General features: G+C 42.7%; 1 protein-coding gene across 16 annotated transcripts in view; it reads left to right on the top strand.

The window, feature by feature from the left end:
• The window catches only part of Cobl (cordon-bleu WH2 repeat protein), a 276,860-nt gene extending 261,874 nt beyond the window's left edge, over positions 1-14,986 (top strand). For 14 of the 16 annotated variants that reach the window (XM_048786625.1, XM_048786627.1, XM_048786626.1 and 11 more), the window contains 2 exons: positions 8,083-8,159; positions 13,619-14,986. In XM_048786625.1, the coding sequence (XP_048642582.1) occupies positions 8,083-8,151 (69 nt within the window). In that variant the 3' untranslated portion in view covers positions 8,152-8,159; positions 13,619-14,986. The remainder of the gene's footprint in view (positions 1-8,082; positions 8,160-13,618) is intronic. The other 2 variants (XR_007341762.1, XM_048786629.1) reach the window with 1 other exon arrangement.
• The last annotated feature ends 943 nt before the right edge of the window (positions 14,987-15,929 follow it).

Raw genomic sequence — 15,929 nt, 5'->3', positions numbered from 1 at the left:
TGACATTAGGTAACAAGCTGTGTGCTCTATAGAGAGCAGGTCACTCAGAAAATAGGATGTGGGCCACTTGCACTGCTGTGGCCATTAACAAGGCAGACTTCTCCACTTATTTCACACATAGGAACCTGAGGAGACAGAGGAGAGGACTGCCCAGGCAACATGGCTGTAAAGGCTGTCCCTCCTTGATTAGGGCTCTGTGAGTGCTCAGAGGTCTCAGCTCTGTTTCCCTGTTCAAGAGCTGCCTCGATGCCCAAAGACTGTGGCTTTCCATGTCCCCCAGATGGCATTTGTGCCAGCTCTCAGGTCAGTTCCCCAGGGCTCATCCTGATTTGAGTGTGAGGCATTCATGCCAGTGTATGTCTGGCCCTGATTAGGGACACAAGCCATCATCTGTCCAGGAGGCCAGTCAGTCTTCAATGGAAGCACACCTCACCTCAGGATACTGGGGAAACACATCCTTAACTGAATGGCAGTGAAACATCCCAAATCTCATGCCATCTCCTCAGAAGGGGGAAAAGTTAAAAATAATTCAGGGCTTTCTGAGTTTATTTGTGCTTTGTGCTTCCCTCTTCTATGGGATGTATGCATCAATGACCTCACATGCTTATTTACAATGACAGAGAAGTAAAGGAAATGTAGTGAAGGGTAACAAAGGGATGATAAAAATTAGACTGCATAAGTTCTGATAAAGATGTAAAAGAGGCCCTGGGATGTCCTCTGACAGATTTTAAGGGCTGTTGTTTCTAAGGCTCCCTGGAAAAGTCCAAAGTGAGTGATGCATTTGGAACCAGCTCCAAGGGTCTGGCTGACCCCAGGGCACATAATCTGAGTTTTAAAAATCATATTTCTCAACATGAACTTCACATTGAGACAGCTACATCCTGAATCAAGTTTTTTTTGGAAGTTTCAACCAACACATCTGCCATTTTTAAATGTTTACCATGTGACTTTACATTAAGATTTGAGATAATTATCAGAATATCCCATTGAAGCTTTTGATCTACTTTGAATAACACTGAGTAGAATTAGAGTAGTTGTCCTTTATCTGTGGTTTTGCTTCCCACACTTTCAGTTCATCACAGTAAACCAGGATTAAAAATATTAAATGGGAAATTCCAGAAATAAGCAGTTCATAAGTTTTAAATGACTTGTTCAATAGTATATTGTTATAATTGCTCTATTTTATTACTGTTATTTTCAATTGTTCCCTGTACATAATGTATAAGTCAAACTTTGCCATAAGTATGCATAATAAGTATGCATGTAAGGTTCAGTACTACATGAACATAGATGCAGTTTCAGGCATCTATCAGGGGTCTTAGGATGTGTCTCCTCTTCTCTCTGTGACCACACACTGTTCTTGTTAGTTCATATACATCATTTCTGTCTGATTTTTTTTAAGCTTTTCAAAATAGAAATTGTTTTTTCCATCCTGCTGGGGTCATGAGGGTCCTGGTCCCAGAGAGGGTGAAGACTTGCTTGGGGTCATAACTAGCAGTTGGTGGGCTACAAATTTAAACATAGATCTTCTTTCTCTGAGAATGCTTTCCAGAAAGAAAACACTTGCTGGGGAATAGTCTAAAAGAACAGAGGAAATTGTGCTGTGAGAAAGAAAGTAGGGAGAGATGAAAAGACAGGAGATGAGAAGGGCCCAGACTAGACAAGGCCAGTCCCACACTTAGGGACTAGGAAGAAGCTGGGTGGCGTGAGCCCCAGTCATGCTTGGAGAAAAGGTCACCATGGCTGGAACATCCTGGCTGGAGTGTGAGACCAGTCAGTCATTTCTAGCACAGTCTCAGCTTTCTGTCAGCTACTTAAATGGCATTCAGAAGTTTTGATTATTTCTTGGATGCGGCCCACCATGTCCACCCTGGAAAGTTCTGGTCAGTAAATATTTTTATGACACTTCTGAGATTTGGATGCTCTAAGAAGTTTACAAGTTGCTCTCAGTCTGAAAGCTAGGCCCTGAGTGACAGGGGTGAGTGTCACTCTATCACTACTATACCTGAATGACCTGGGATCTTCTCTTCCTTCTGCATATTTCATCACATAAAACCTGCTGAAGAAAATGTGGCTGAGCAGGCCAGGAATGGGGTGGCCCCTCTACCTAAGCCACCCCTTTTCAGCCTCTCTCAGGGGTACACAGCTGCCACTGGACCAACTTGGCCTCACCAGAGACCATGTTGGATTCCCTTGAATCCAATATTTACTTGCCTTTGTGTCCTGGGGGCTTGCCCCATTGGATCATTGTTGTTGAACAGTAGACCAAGTCATCAGGGAAACATTTTCAGTTCGGGCAATGACTTGTAATTTTTCTAACAAGCTGGTTAGATGGCACTTTCCTGCTATGCATGGGCCATGAAGGTTTATGTTGTCTTTGAAGCAAAAATACTGTGGTATGTTTTATAGCCCTTGGGCATCACATCTTTTGAACTTTGCCTCTTATTGTTTCTTTAGCTTCCTTTTACCTGTTTGGGCTTTTGAAGTTTTGCTAACCTTGAGGAAACTGTAGTAAACATAAAGACATCCATATCCGTCCAGTGTGGGTTTGAGCTCTCCCTAGACAGTTGGTCTGAGCAGAATTTCCTTCTTCTCTTTAGGTGTTAGTGGGGGCTCTTGAGCAGGCTTTGCTGGGTGAGCCTCCTGGGTCTGGCCTTATCAAGGCAGTTTTGAGGGCTGCAGTGCATGTCTGCAGGCTCCCCTCCTCCCTTTGCAATGCTACCTTCTCCTTTTAACCAGGGTTCCTAGTCACCCTAGCGATGTCTCCTGGGATGTGGAACTTTCAGCACTAAAAACCTGATGGTCCCAGATGCAACATTTGGTCACCCTGCCTGTAATTCATACAGGCATAGGCAGTAATGCTGCCTATGGTAAAACATAGAAGAGTACATTTGATGGAGAAAGAATGATTACCTTAAAAACGAGTTTGTCAGTTTTCAAGATAATTGAAATGACATCCGCCTTAACAGTGTGAATTGAGCAGTGTCTCTACCTCTGTTTGTGGCTGTCAGAGAAGTCCCCAGCTGTCTGGGTTTCCTCCAGCTTACAAAGGGGCATGCACACCTTTGTTATAACCTGCTCTTGCTTCTTCACAGAATGTCCACCCTTACCAAAGATGATATTAAGTACATACCCACCTCCACATTCAGTTCTTTCTTCCCGTCATACACATCAGTGGTAAAGCTGTGTGTCTGTGTGTCTTTGCCCATCTGCTTTACATGTATCATTTCAGAGGGCCTGGAATATGCACCGAGTACCCTCTAAATCTGTGTTTAGATGTAACACATGGGTCTGTCCAGCACTCATTCCATAAGCCTTTTCAGTAAACCTACCAGGGTCCATAGAAAGATGAGTGAAGCATCATTGTGCCTGCAGAAGTTCTCAGCCAGAGAAAGACCCATAGAGAGTGTTTGCATGTTTCTGGGCAGGGTTTGTGGTTGACCTGAGAAAATTTCCAGAAGGTATGGACTTGGTAAAAAATTCCATATCTTTCTGCCGACATATTTTGTCTTTTGTCTCACAGAGGAGCTGTGCGAGCCCCAACTGGTGACCTTCCTGGAAGGCGAGGATGTAGTTTCCAGTTGACAGATGGGCGTAGGGTGTAGATGTCCTCAATGACTAATCCTAACCCTTCCCCAGGTCAGTGCTGCCACGGCATCCAGACATCTTATCAGCTCCTGACTGCCTTGGGAAATGCCCCATGGAGCCATGCCAAGTTCCAGTCTCACAGTGGGGGCCCCCACAGGTGCCCATTTTCTCACTGCAGGAATTAATGGATGCAGACATGCACACATCACACCACTTGGCCTTGACCATAGTCCCTGTGAGTAACGATTAGAGGTATGACACTATCAGGAGGCCCTGAGCCAGGAATGAGAGGCAGCAACAGCTCTCCTTCCTTCTAAGCCTCAGCACTATCACAAGTGGCTAGAGAACTCCAAGTTCTGGGACTAAGGAATAATGATTTATGTCAGGACACAAACAGACTCATAAGTACAGCTGTGTCACACAGTGGGTTTGGAAACTCATTATGTAAGCCTTTATTGTGTTCTGGTTGAGTTGGAAGGGTATCAAGGTACAGGGGGTCAATTTTGTCCTTGCTCACTTCTTTATGCAGAATCGTTCTTTTTGTGACAGTGTTCCAAGATGCCTATCCTTACTACGAGAGGAAAGGTGGTGGGAAAGCTTCTCATGAGACCACTGAATACAGTGACTGCCCCCGACACACCAAGGGCCTTCACAGACACCACTCCCCACATCCCCACACTTTACCAGCAAACTCCTACTCATTCTTCATATTTCCATATTTACCCAGTCCTCAGCAAACCTTTCTTCTTCCCCAAACTGATTAAGCTTCCCATTACAACATCACATAGTTTTTCCTTCATAATGCAAATCACAGCTCTGATTTCTCTAACAACTGGTGTAACTTTTGTTGAATGTGCACCTCTCCTTCCATGGCACAGGCTCTGTGAGTCTTGCCCATTGAATAGTCAGCACCTTCTGTAGTTCCTGGCACAGAGTAAGTACTCAGTAATTATTTATTGGGAGGAGAGAGAGATTCATTCATTGTACACCATGCTTCCTGGCTGTCCTAGTACAACTTGCTGTCCATGTGCTCATAACTCCTCTATTTCATAATCATTATACAATCATGCCAGGAATCCACTTCAAGCTTTAAGAATCCACCTTCTTTTCCTTTTGGAAAATAAGACAAGATTTGTACATTTCCAGGTTTCTATCACAGGCTCCATTTGCATCCTCCAGAGCCAGCCAGTGCTGCGTAGCAGGCTTCCATGTGAGTTTTTCAGTGCCTTGGACCTCTCCACCCAAGCTGGAAGGGAGGAATTTAGCTAGAGAGTTTGAATGCTATCTTAGAAACTTCTCTATTCTCCTCAGCACCATTTCCCTATCATCATTGTTCATATTACCTTTTACCCACATAAAGATTATTCTCCTTAGTCGGCAAAGAAGTAAACAAAATTGGAATATTTTTACAGCTTTCTTTGTGGGCCTCACTTGGCAAGCCTTGACCCTTCACCAATTTTCTCTTTGTTCAACTCAAATAAAGAGAGAATCTTTTAGAAAGCCTGAAATGTGTGGGAAGCCAGGGAACACTTCCGAGCTCTGCTTTGCAGCATGGCCTCCTTCAGGAACAGGTACATTCCTCTTTCCTTTGTGCACACCCTTTGCTGGTCATTCCCAGCCTGGTGCTGATATGTAAGTATCCTGGTGCTGATACTTGGACTGCTAGGCCAGTCCTAGCAGGGCTGCTGCCTTGAGAGCAGAGGTTGATCAGTCCCTCCTTGCTTCACTGACTTGCCCCTTAGTTTCCCTCTTGGGCCTGTCCTGCCAGTTACAGGCTCAGAGAGATTTTCCTTGGCAAGGTGGGAGAGCATCCCAAAAGAGAATTAGCTGCCTGTGCTGGATGTTAGATGAACCAGAGATGCTCAAGCATCTCTGCAGCCCTATCTCCAAAACTTCATTATAGGTTCACTAAACCTATCCTCTGGCTACTTGCTATAGGTTGGGTCTGGGGTATCCCCCAAAGGCCCATGTTTTAAAAGGGTTAGTCCCCAGCTCATGGTGCTATGGGGGGGGGCACATAACTTTGAGAGGTGAGGCCTAGTGGGAGGTCTTCCAGTCATTGCGGGTGGGTGCTCAAAAGGGATAGTCCCAGCCCTTTCCACTTTCTTGTTTACTTTCTTGCCATGAGGTGAATGGGTTTGAGTTTTATCTGCCACATACTCCCACCACAATGTGTCACCACAGGCCCCAAACCATGGAGCAATCCAGTCACGGGAAACCTCTAAAACTGTGGACCAAACTAAACCTTTTTCTTATGAATTGACTTATCTCAGGTATTCTGTTACATTAATGGGAGGCTGGCTAAAACTGCAAGCTTGATGAAATGATATAGTGAAGGTATTGCAAAATCCTTGTGCTGAGGACCCTATGCAGATGATCTCAGCCACTCTTTTGGAATTCTATAATTTGGCTAGCATTCCTATTTTACCAGTGAAAGAAGGAAAAGATGAGAGTGGGTGAGCAATTCTCTAGACACAACCAGCCAAGATGAAAATCCACACTCCAAAGTGTGTACTCACTATTAATACTTCTACACATTCTTATTTTAAATCCAGGAATAATTTGTGTTTTCTAGTGTACAACTTCAAAGTCAGCTGGTAGATTGGCTAGGAAATCTACCTAGGCCTCACAGCCATTTGTTCCTATGACTTTTGATAAATTAAGTTTTAACAAGCCCTGATTTTTTTCTCATTTTATAAAAGATCATTTCTCTCATTTTGTTATGAAAAATGTCAAGGATATTTAAAAATTGAGATAATTGTACAGTAAACACCCTTACACCTACCCCCAAGGGCTTATGATGATATCTTTCTGTATTTGTTTGATATTAGATCTGTCCACCTATCTATCTTTCTACCATCCAAATGGAATTTTGTTTTTTATGCATTCAAAATGCATTGCCAATATCAGTATGTATCACAGCTAAAAATGTAATATGCATGTTACTGGAGTTTATTTTTTATGGTTGTTTTTCAGATAGAATGCACATTCAGTGGAATGTACACATATTGTGGGTCACATGTGAGTAGCTTGAAACTCATTTGAACATTCAATACCCCTGATGAGTTTTGAGTTTGGTTTTGGATAAATATTAGAAGAATAAAGCTGAAACAGAACTAGTTATATAGAATTTCTAGATTCAGGATGTATATATGTGTGTATGTATAGCTATGCATGCACACACAGATATTTTGGAGTGATTAGGTCACTTATACCATCTGGATGAAGGGAGAGATTGATAGCACAGCTGTACGTAAGATGTTGGAAAAGGGAAGATCTGGTGGCATTAGAAGATACTCAGCTAACCCAGAGCAGTGAATGTGGACCATTTAATGCTGCTGACAGTTTCAAAGCAAAAATAGGGACAAAACAAAGTTTTTTAATATGTTCAGTTCTCACCTGCTTAACAAGAATCCCCAGGGAGCTTCAGCAAGTGGCCCAAATATAGTTTCAGTGATTGGATTTCCAGTCCTACCTGAAACAACCAAACATCCAGACAAAACATGATCTTTAGGTTGCTGAACATCATTTCCAGTAATGATGGAGCACTGATCCGTGAGAGACATGAAGCAAAGGGGCAAGGCCTGTGAGTCCCTCTCCTTCCTGCCTATGCTGTGGTGCAGTCAGGGGAACCCAGACAGAGATCCACAAGCTCCCTGACTGAGGAGCAGTGCCAGAGTCTGCCAAGGCCAGGAGAGCTGAGGTGGGCAGAGTAGATACTGAGGAGGACACCATAGCACCAAGACAGGGTTCCAGAAGCCTCCAGAGGCCCCTCTGGAAGACTCCGTGGATCACTCATCATCCCATGCAAGTGAGGGAATAGAACCGGCCAGTAGGATTAACTAGGGCAGTATCTAGAGCTCACACAGTCTGAGAATAGTACCTGTTTTCACCATCCAGATGAGAAGACGTCAATGCTTGGGCATTGGGTAGAAAACTCAGAAGGGTCTTGCCTCAGTAGTTTACCTGGCTCCTGTGCTGCCCCCCCAGATCTTAAAAACAACACCTGAAATTACCCAACTATGTCCTAATAAACTGCATCCCAGACAAAGCTCAGGAATATTCATAGGAATATAAAACCACCCAGTACCCAGCAAGGCATGTACCATGTCTGACATCCATTCAGGAATGATCGGGCATGCACAGGAGCAATATAATATGAAACCTGATAGATTGAAAATGAATTAGAACTGCCGTAAAATTAACACAGGTGTTTGAATTGGCAGATGAGGATATTTAAACAGTTAATATAACTCTATTTAAAGTATACAAATAAGTATATTCTGTGACTAAAACAGGATTAAATTTGAAATTAGTAACAAAACCATCTCAAGAAGATTCCCAAACATTGAAGTAACACAGATTTAAATTATCCACAGGTAAAATAAAAGGATCAAAGGGAAAATAGAAAGAGTATTTTGAAGTGAATGTAAACTTGAACACAATATAAGATGTATGTAATGAAAATTCCATAGTCTTACATTGTTCCATTAGGAAAGAGAAGTCTCCTGGGAGGGACCTCACCTTCACCTTCAGAAACTAGAGAAAGAAGAGCAAAACTAAAATCCAAGGTAAGCAGAAAAAAAATAAGTAGTAAAGGTCAGCAGAAATCAATGCAATAAAAAGAGAAAAGTAATAAAGAAAAATCAATTAAACCAACAGCTTGTTCTTTAACAAAACCAATAAAATTGATATACCTGTAGCCAGACTTAGCAGGAAAAAAACGGAGACAATTTGGCAATATCAGGAAGGAGAGGCATAATATCACTATCAATTCTACCAATATTAAATAGAGAATATCATCATAAGGAAAATGTGACCAACTTCATGCAATGAACAAACTGCAAACAACAAAAACTATTAAACACAAAGCTCATGTAAGAAGATATACATAATTTGAATACCTCTGTATCTGTTAAAGAAATTTTTAAGTTTAATTTTAAATTAGAAATCCACATATGCACAACACATGGACATGTGCTATCTCTCTCTGTCTCTCACACACACAACTTTGCAGGCCCAGATGACTTCAATGAGGAGTTCACAAACATACACCCAAACTACTGTATAAATTCTTTCTTAAAATTGAATATGAAAAAGGACTTCCCAACTTACTCTATTAAGCCACTACTATTGATTCCAAAACCAAAGATATTACATGAAGAAAACAGTATATAAAAAGGATAATATATGATGACCAAGAGGGACTTATCCCAAGAATGCAAGGTTGGTTAACATTTAAAAATAATTCCCCACATTAACAAACTAAAAACTAAAAAACATAAAAAGTCATATGATTATTTCAATATATACATTAAAAGTATTTGGTAAAATTCATCATCCATTCTGATAAAAACTCTAAAGTAGAAGAGAAAGGAACTTGCTCAGTCTGATAAAGGGCATCAAGGAAAAACTGACAGCTGACCTCACAGTTCACAGTGGAAGAATGAATATTTTCCCCAAGAACAAAAACAAAGTAAGAATGTCCATCTCTCACTGATTCTATTCAGCACACTGATGAAAGTTCCAGCCATTGCAGTCAGGCAAGGAAGAAAGGAAGGGAGGGAGGAAGGGAAGGAAAGAAGGAATGAGGAGGGAAAGGAGGGAGGAGGAAGGAAGGAAGCAAGCAAGCAAGCCTAAAGTCTTCGTTTCCCATTCTTAGTTAACCTTATGGAACTCAAACCTGTATGATTCTTTTGTTGTTATGGTTTGGATCTGAAATGCACCCCAGAAAACTTGTGTTTAGAAAACATGATCCCCAGTGCAGCAAAGTTCAGAGGTGGGGCTTTTAGGCAATGATTAGGGCCCCTTATGCTTGTCCTCCTCTCTGGACATGTGTTCTCCATGGGCACAGGCTCCTCTGTCCATCCTATTTATAGCCCTGGAGTTGATCCTTTGGCCTCTTTCTCTTCTGGATCTACTCACCACTCCAGAAATACCCTTCTTCCACTGTGACTCTCATCACCACCTGGATGCCAGTGACCCCAAGTTCTCTATCCCCAATCAGTTGGTCCTGGGCTATGCCTTATACCCATGTCTTCAGCCCTTCCCTGACATTCATACTATGTGGCCCACAGGCTCAAGCTCAGCAGGTTCAGAATTGAACCATCTGCCTCAATGCCCTGCTCCCCCCACACTCTTCACCCCGTGCTTCACAACCATGGTCCACCTCCCCTTATGCCACATCTCTGTCAAGCATCTACTTGCTCTGGGCACAGGCTAAGCCCTGGCCATTGTACCCCTTGACCTTTGCCCTTCTCCCCACTTTGTTCCCACCAAAAATCTTGAGTCCATCTTCAGTGTGCATTGTGGCCACAGCTTCCTGTTGGGGCTCCCTGCCCTGACCCCATACCCCAACCACAAGCAAATGCAGTAGTGTCCCTCCCCTACTTTTGGTGGCTCTTTCTTCTCCAGCACAAAGTGCAGGTACCATGACAGGACCTCCCTGCACAACCAAATCTCTGCTGACCTCTCCCAGCCTTCATCCTTCTTACCCCAGGATCTTTGCACATGTTTTTGCTTCTGCCATAAATGCCACTTGCCAATTCCCATTTGTGTGTCTCACAGCTTTTCAATTAAATGTCATTCCTATAGGAAATATTTTCTTGACCCCAAAGCCAGGGACATCCGTTCCTACTAAGTGTCTCACTACCTCTGCCTCCCCTGCACATCACTCATTCCCACAGGATTGTCATTTGCACATTTTCCCATTAGAGTATCATCCTGGGAGGGCAGAGGACCATGCACACCCACCTTGTTCATGACTCCTCAGCACCAACCCTAAAGTCTGTGCCCCAGTAAGTACTTATGGAATATAGAGAAGAGTGAAGCTGTAGGACTGGAAGTAAAGGTGGTGCCTCTCCATCTTGGTCCATTCAGACTGCTATGAGAAAATGCCAGGCTGGGTGGTTTATACACAACAGACACAACTGCTCATGGGCCTGGACGTTGAGAGTTCAGGATGGAGGTGCTGCAGATCCAGAGTTCAGCAAGTATCCACTTCCTCACTGAGGGTAGCTTCTTTTGGTAGAAGAGTATAATGGTGGAGGTGGGAATGAGCTTCCTCCATCCTCAGTTGTCAGGGCACTAATTCCATTCATGAGGGCTCCATCGTCCTGACCTGACCTCCTCACCTCCCAGAGGCCCCACCTGCTATCCCATTGCCCTGGGAGTGAGAATCTCAACAGATGGATTTGGGGGGAAAGGCAAAGGCAGCACAAACATGCAGCCCATGACATTGTTGTTGTTAAGAGAGTAGGATCTTCAGGAAACCTCCAGGAGAGTGGATAGTGAGAGCAGAGCCCTTGTGTTCCTACAGGTAGTCATTAAAGCTGTGGTATTGGAGTGTCCTGGAAGAAGGACCCAGAGTGGGAAACGAGAGCAGAGAGCTGTGTGGAGATGTTGGAAAGTGGGCACAGCTGCCATCAGTGTCAGATAGACACTGGCCTATCCGCATACCCCTCCCAGGTTTTCAGGGCCTTTGGGCTTCATTTTTTCCTGTTAAGACTATTGTGAGGGACAAAATGAAGGAGAGTGTGTTCAGGGGTGGCTCGATGCCTGGAGCAAAGATGCTTCAGAAATGCTAGCTATTATATGGGCTGCTACCACATACCTCATCTTAAGCTTCATCAAAAGGCTGCCCAGGGAGGCGGGGACCACTGAATGTGGAGGTGGTGCTGATGGAGCTGAGAGGTCAGAGGGCTAGTGGGCCTTGTGAATACAAGAGGCATTTGAGGTGTGTGAGTGAGTGGGCAGAGGGCCCCTGCTCTCTATTTGGGTGGCCTGTGAGTCACTACTTATAAGCCCTTGATTAGAAGCAAATTGCCCTCCCTAGATTTCAATTTTGTCATCTTTATGTTAGTGACAATACCCCTAACAGTGGAAATAATGCATCATTTATTAAGTTGAGCTGATATTCATAGGATTTGTACAGTGCTCACAATGGCATTCATCACACGGGAAGCACACAGGAAATATCCCGGGTACTGTTGCGGTGGCAGTGGTCATTCATATTAAGAGAAATCTATTTGCATCCTTGAATATTTGCTTCACTTGGCACACTGAAGAAGTGAAATGCAGTGGCCCAAGTTATAGTACAGTTCAACTTAGAATGTGTCGAACTCAGTGAAAGAGCAAGAGATCCAGTGTCTTTTCACATGAATCCATTTATTTACTTGAAAATATGGTTTAATTTTTGCCTTTAGAAGTACTAAACTTATTTCCTTCAGAAGCCCAGGAATCTAGCTTTTGGTTGGGTTATCACAGGAGGACTCCTGGCTGAACTAACAGTTGAAATTTTTTTTTTTCATCAAGTGTTACAGGAACTTGTGTGTTCGCATTCATTCATTCACTCACTCCACAAACGTTTGCTCACTCAGATATCCATGTGCTGGGGATAGAGTGGTGAGGCCATCTTGATTCCCGCCTCAGAGAGCCCTGCTTCCAGCCATGAGAGACAAACCATTAGGACACCATTGTACAGTGTCCTAAGGCACACTCATACACTGCTGCAGATGGGACCACAAATTGGTGTAGCCAATATGGAAAGCAGTATGGAGATTTCTTGGAAAATTGGGAATGGAGCTACCATTTGACCCAGCTATCTCTCTCCTCAGTCTATACCCAAAGAACTGAAAAACAGGCTGGAGGAACTGGTGGGAGGGACAGAGACAGCACGCAGCCTGGGAGAATGACAGCAACCTGCAAATATATCCAGATTCCCCAGCAGTTTCTTCTTTTTCTTGAATGCAATAAAAAGTCATTGAATCAATAAATGGGATGGACTCAAACTAAAAAGCTTCTTCTCAACAAAAGAAACAATCTGTGAGGTGAGAAGAGAGCCTATATCTTGGGAGCAAATCTTTACCCCTCACACATCAGATAGAGCACTAATCTCTAGGGTATATAAAGAACTCAAAAAACTAAACACCAAAAAACCAAATAACCAATCATTAAATGGGCCAAGGATCTGAACAGACACTTCTCAGAAGAGGGTATTCAGTCAATCAACAAATATATGAAAAAATGTTCATCATCTCTAGCAGTTAGAGAAATGCAAATCAAAACTACTCGAAGATTTCCTCTCCAGTCAGAATGGCAGCTATTATGCATACAAACAACAATAAGTTGGCGAGGATTTTTTGGGGGAAAGTACACTCATACACTGCTGCAGGTGGGACTGCAAATTGGTGTAGCCAATATGGAAAGCAGTATGGAGATTTCTTAGAAAACTGGGAATGGAGCTACCATTTGACCCAGCTATCCCTCTCCTCAGTCTGTACCCAGAGAACTGAAAAACAACATACTACAGGGACACAGCCACATCAATGTTTATAGTAGCACAGTTCACAATAGCTAAACTGTGGAACCAACCTAGATGCCCTTCAATAGATGAATGGATTAAAGAATGTGGCATATATACACAATGGAATATTACTCAGCAATAAAAGAGAATTAAATCATGGCATTTGCAGGTAAAAATGGATGGAGTTAGAGAAGATAATGCTAAGTGAAGTTAGCTAATCCCCAAAAAACAAATACTGAATGTTTTCTTTGATATAAAGAGGCTGATTCATAGTGGGATAGAGAAAGGAAGCATGGGAGGAATAGACAAACTCTAGACAGGGTAGAGGGGTTGGAGGGGAAAGGAGGGGGCATGGGTTAGAAATGATGGTGGAATGTGATGATCATTATTATCCAGAGTACATGTATGAAGATACAAATTTGTGTGAATATACTGTGTATACAACCAGAGATATGAAAAATTGTGCTGTATATGTGTAATAAGAATTATAATGCATTCCGCTGTCATATATAAATAAAAAAATTTAAAAGAGAAAAAAAACCAGAAAGCTTTCAGGCATATTTTTATTTTAAAAAGATTGCATCATGGATGTCAGTGTAAAAGGTCTCAGCGTGTTTCACGAGCACTGTTTACAAGGACAGTTAGGAACACGGGTCCTTGAGCATCGGTCTAGAGCCTCAGCTTATCCACAGATCCTGAATAACCATACATCTATCCTCTTTGCAGGTGCCCTTGCTCGTGTGAATCACTGGTAAAAGTCAGAATTGCAGAAACTCACCTATAAGACACCCCCAATCATCACTCAAGGACTCCACGTGACAAGGAACCTCAAGATTTGGTGTTATTTTCTTGTCTACAGGCCAAAATGCGTGCAGTTGATTTTCAGTGTTCCTGCATAATGGTTCAAAGGAGGAGAAAATGCTGCTTTGCTATGCGGCTTGTGTGCCAAGGAAATGTGTTTTGCCTCTGAATACTTAAAGTTGCCAATAAACTATTCTTGTTGGCAGGTTAATGGGAATATAAATGCTGGAGCCCAGCACTCACGCTTAATTATATTTATGAGCACAGTGAAAAGAATCATGGCTTAGATTGATTTTGGACCTTGGAGACTTTGACCACATATAGACAGTTAAAAATTATTGAATTGTTTAAAATCTTTTGAATTTTAGGGGAAAAAATCCGTAAATCAAGAGAAACAATCTGAATGTTATATGCCACATGATGCTATGCATTTAGGGAGTAAAAAGAGAATTGGGAGGCTTTTCCAAAGACAATTCATGTTGGGTAATAAAACGATTCAATTTTTATTCCTCAAGTTTTTGAGGCTAATACTTCATAGAAGGTCTTGGGCTGTGATTGGAGCAACTAAGATTTTAAAAAATCGACAACTTCCACTAAACTAACAATCTTACTTGTGTGGAGAGGGCATTTCTGGGCCCTCAAAGTAGTAGATAGAAGGTATCAGGATGGTGTTGGAGGGATGGTCAGTGCCCCATGTGGACAGACGTTCCCTGGCAGGCTATGAAGTACAGCAGGCTGCTCCACAGGGACCTGAGTATGGAGCCTGGTGAAGTGTCTGAGAACCTTCTGAAATCCTGCAGAGCACCCAGGAGTGAGGCTGTTAGGTACCTATGTGTCACAGTTTGGGTCAAAGTTGTGTTTCTGTTTTAATGATTTGGATGTGATCCTGATGCTTTTCCCAACAGTTCAGTAGCTGTCCTTGTATTATATTATAGTCCTCTTGCAGCACAAGGTGCTCAGTCACCAGTATTTATAAGAAAGTTTAACCACAGCCGTAATTTTTCACCTATATCTCTAAAATGTTTTGTTAAATGAAGGAAAACAAGAGAGTAATAGATATCAAGAGGAGTTCATGAAATAAAATCTCTTAGTGAAAAAAACAAAATATGATGAAATCATTTTAATGTTTCATAACTATTTCAGATCCAGGCATCAGGTAGAATGGGAACTTTGCGTTGTCTGATTAATGTTGCTAAACTTTCTCAGTGAGGAAAGAGCTACCAGCCAATTGCTCTTAGTCACAGCTGTCCACTATTTCTTTTAGTGCCACAAATAAACAAAAATCAAATCATAGCTCTGTTTTGTGAATTTCATACTGCTATGTGTTTGGATACCCCCACCTGCAAAATGTGAAGAAAGGACTCATTCATTCCATCAACAAATATTTTCAGCTACTATATTAGTCAGCTTTCTATTGCTGTGACAAAATGCCTGAGATAAAGAACTCATATATATGAGGAAGGGTTTGTCTTGGCTCATGGTTTCAGATATTTTAATACACGATCATGGGGCCCTATTACTTTGGGTCTATGGCAGTATAGTACATCATGATGGGAGCACATGGCAGAGGAAGCCTCTTCACCTCATGGTGCCCAGAGATGAGCAAAGAGAGAGGAAGGGGCTGGGATCTCAATAGCCTCTTCAAGAGCACATCCCCACTGACCTAACTTCCTTCTACCAGGCCCCAAACCTTAAAAGTTGAACCTCCCCAGTAGCAGCACAGGCTAGGGGCCAACCATTAACATGTGGACCTTTGGGAGACACCCCACATCCAAACTTTACCAGCTGCTAAAGCTGTCTGCTCTCCTTCTCTGATCAGATAAGAAAACAGACAAGCATCTTCACCCTCATGGAGTGTAGATTACAGCAGAGGAGTCAAACCACAAACAAGATAACTCAGCAAAATGATGTTTATATTTAGATGCTGATAACTACTGAGGAGAAAAAACATCAGGAGAAAGGGGATGCAAGATTCAATTAGGATAATGAAGAAAGGCCTCAGTGAGAGGAGACGTCTGAGCAAACACCTGAAGGAAATAAGAGAGGAAGTCTTGGGTGCCTACACAGCTGGCAGCAAGAAGCACAACTGCAAATGCCCTGAGGCAGGACTTTGCCTGGAGCATTAGACGAATAAGAAGGAGGCTATTGTAGGCCAGGCAGGTGGCCCACAACCATAATCCCAGCGGCTCTGAAGGAGGATCACGAGTTCAAAGCCAGCCTCCGCAAAAAATGAGGC

This window comes from Marmota marmota, unplaced genomic scaffold (assembly GCF_001458135.2).
Source record: "Marmota marmota marmota unplaced genomic scaffold, marMar, whole genome shotgun sequence".
Taxonomy (NCBI): domain Eukaryota; kingdom Metazoa; phylum Chordata; class Mammalia; order Rodentia; family Sciuridae; genus Marmota; species Marmota marmota.
Note: the sequence above shows the minus strand (reverse complement) of the source record. Positions and strands in the feature narration are given on the sequence as shown.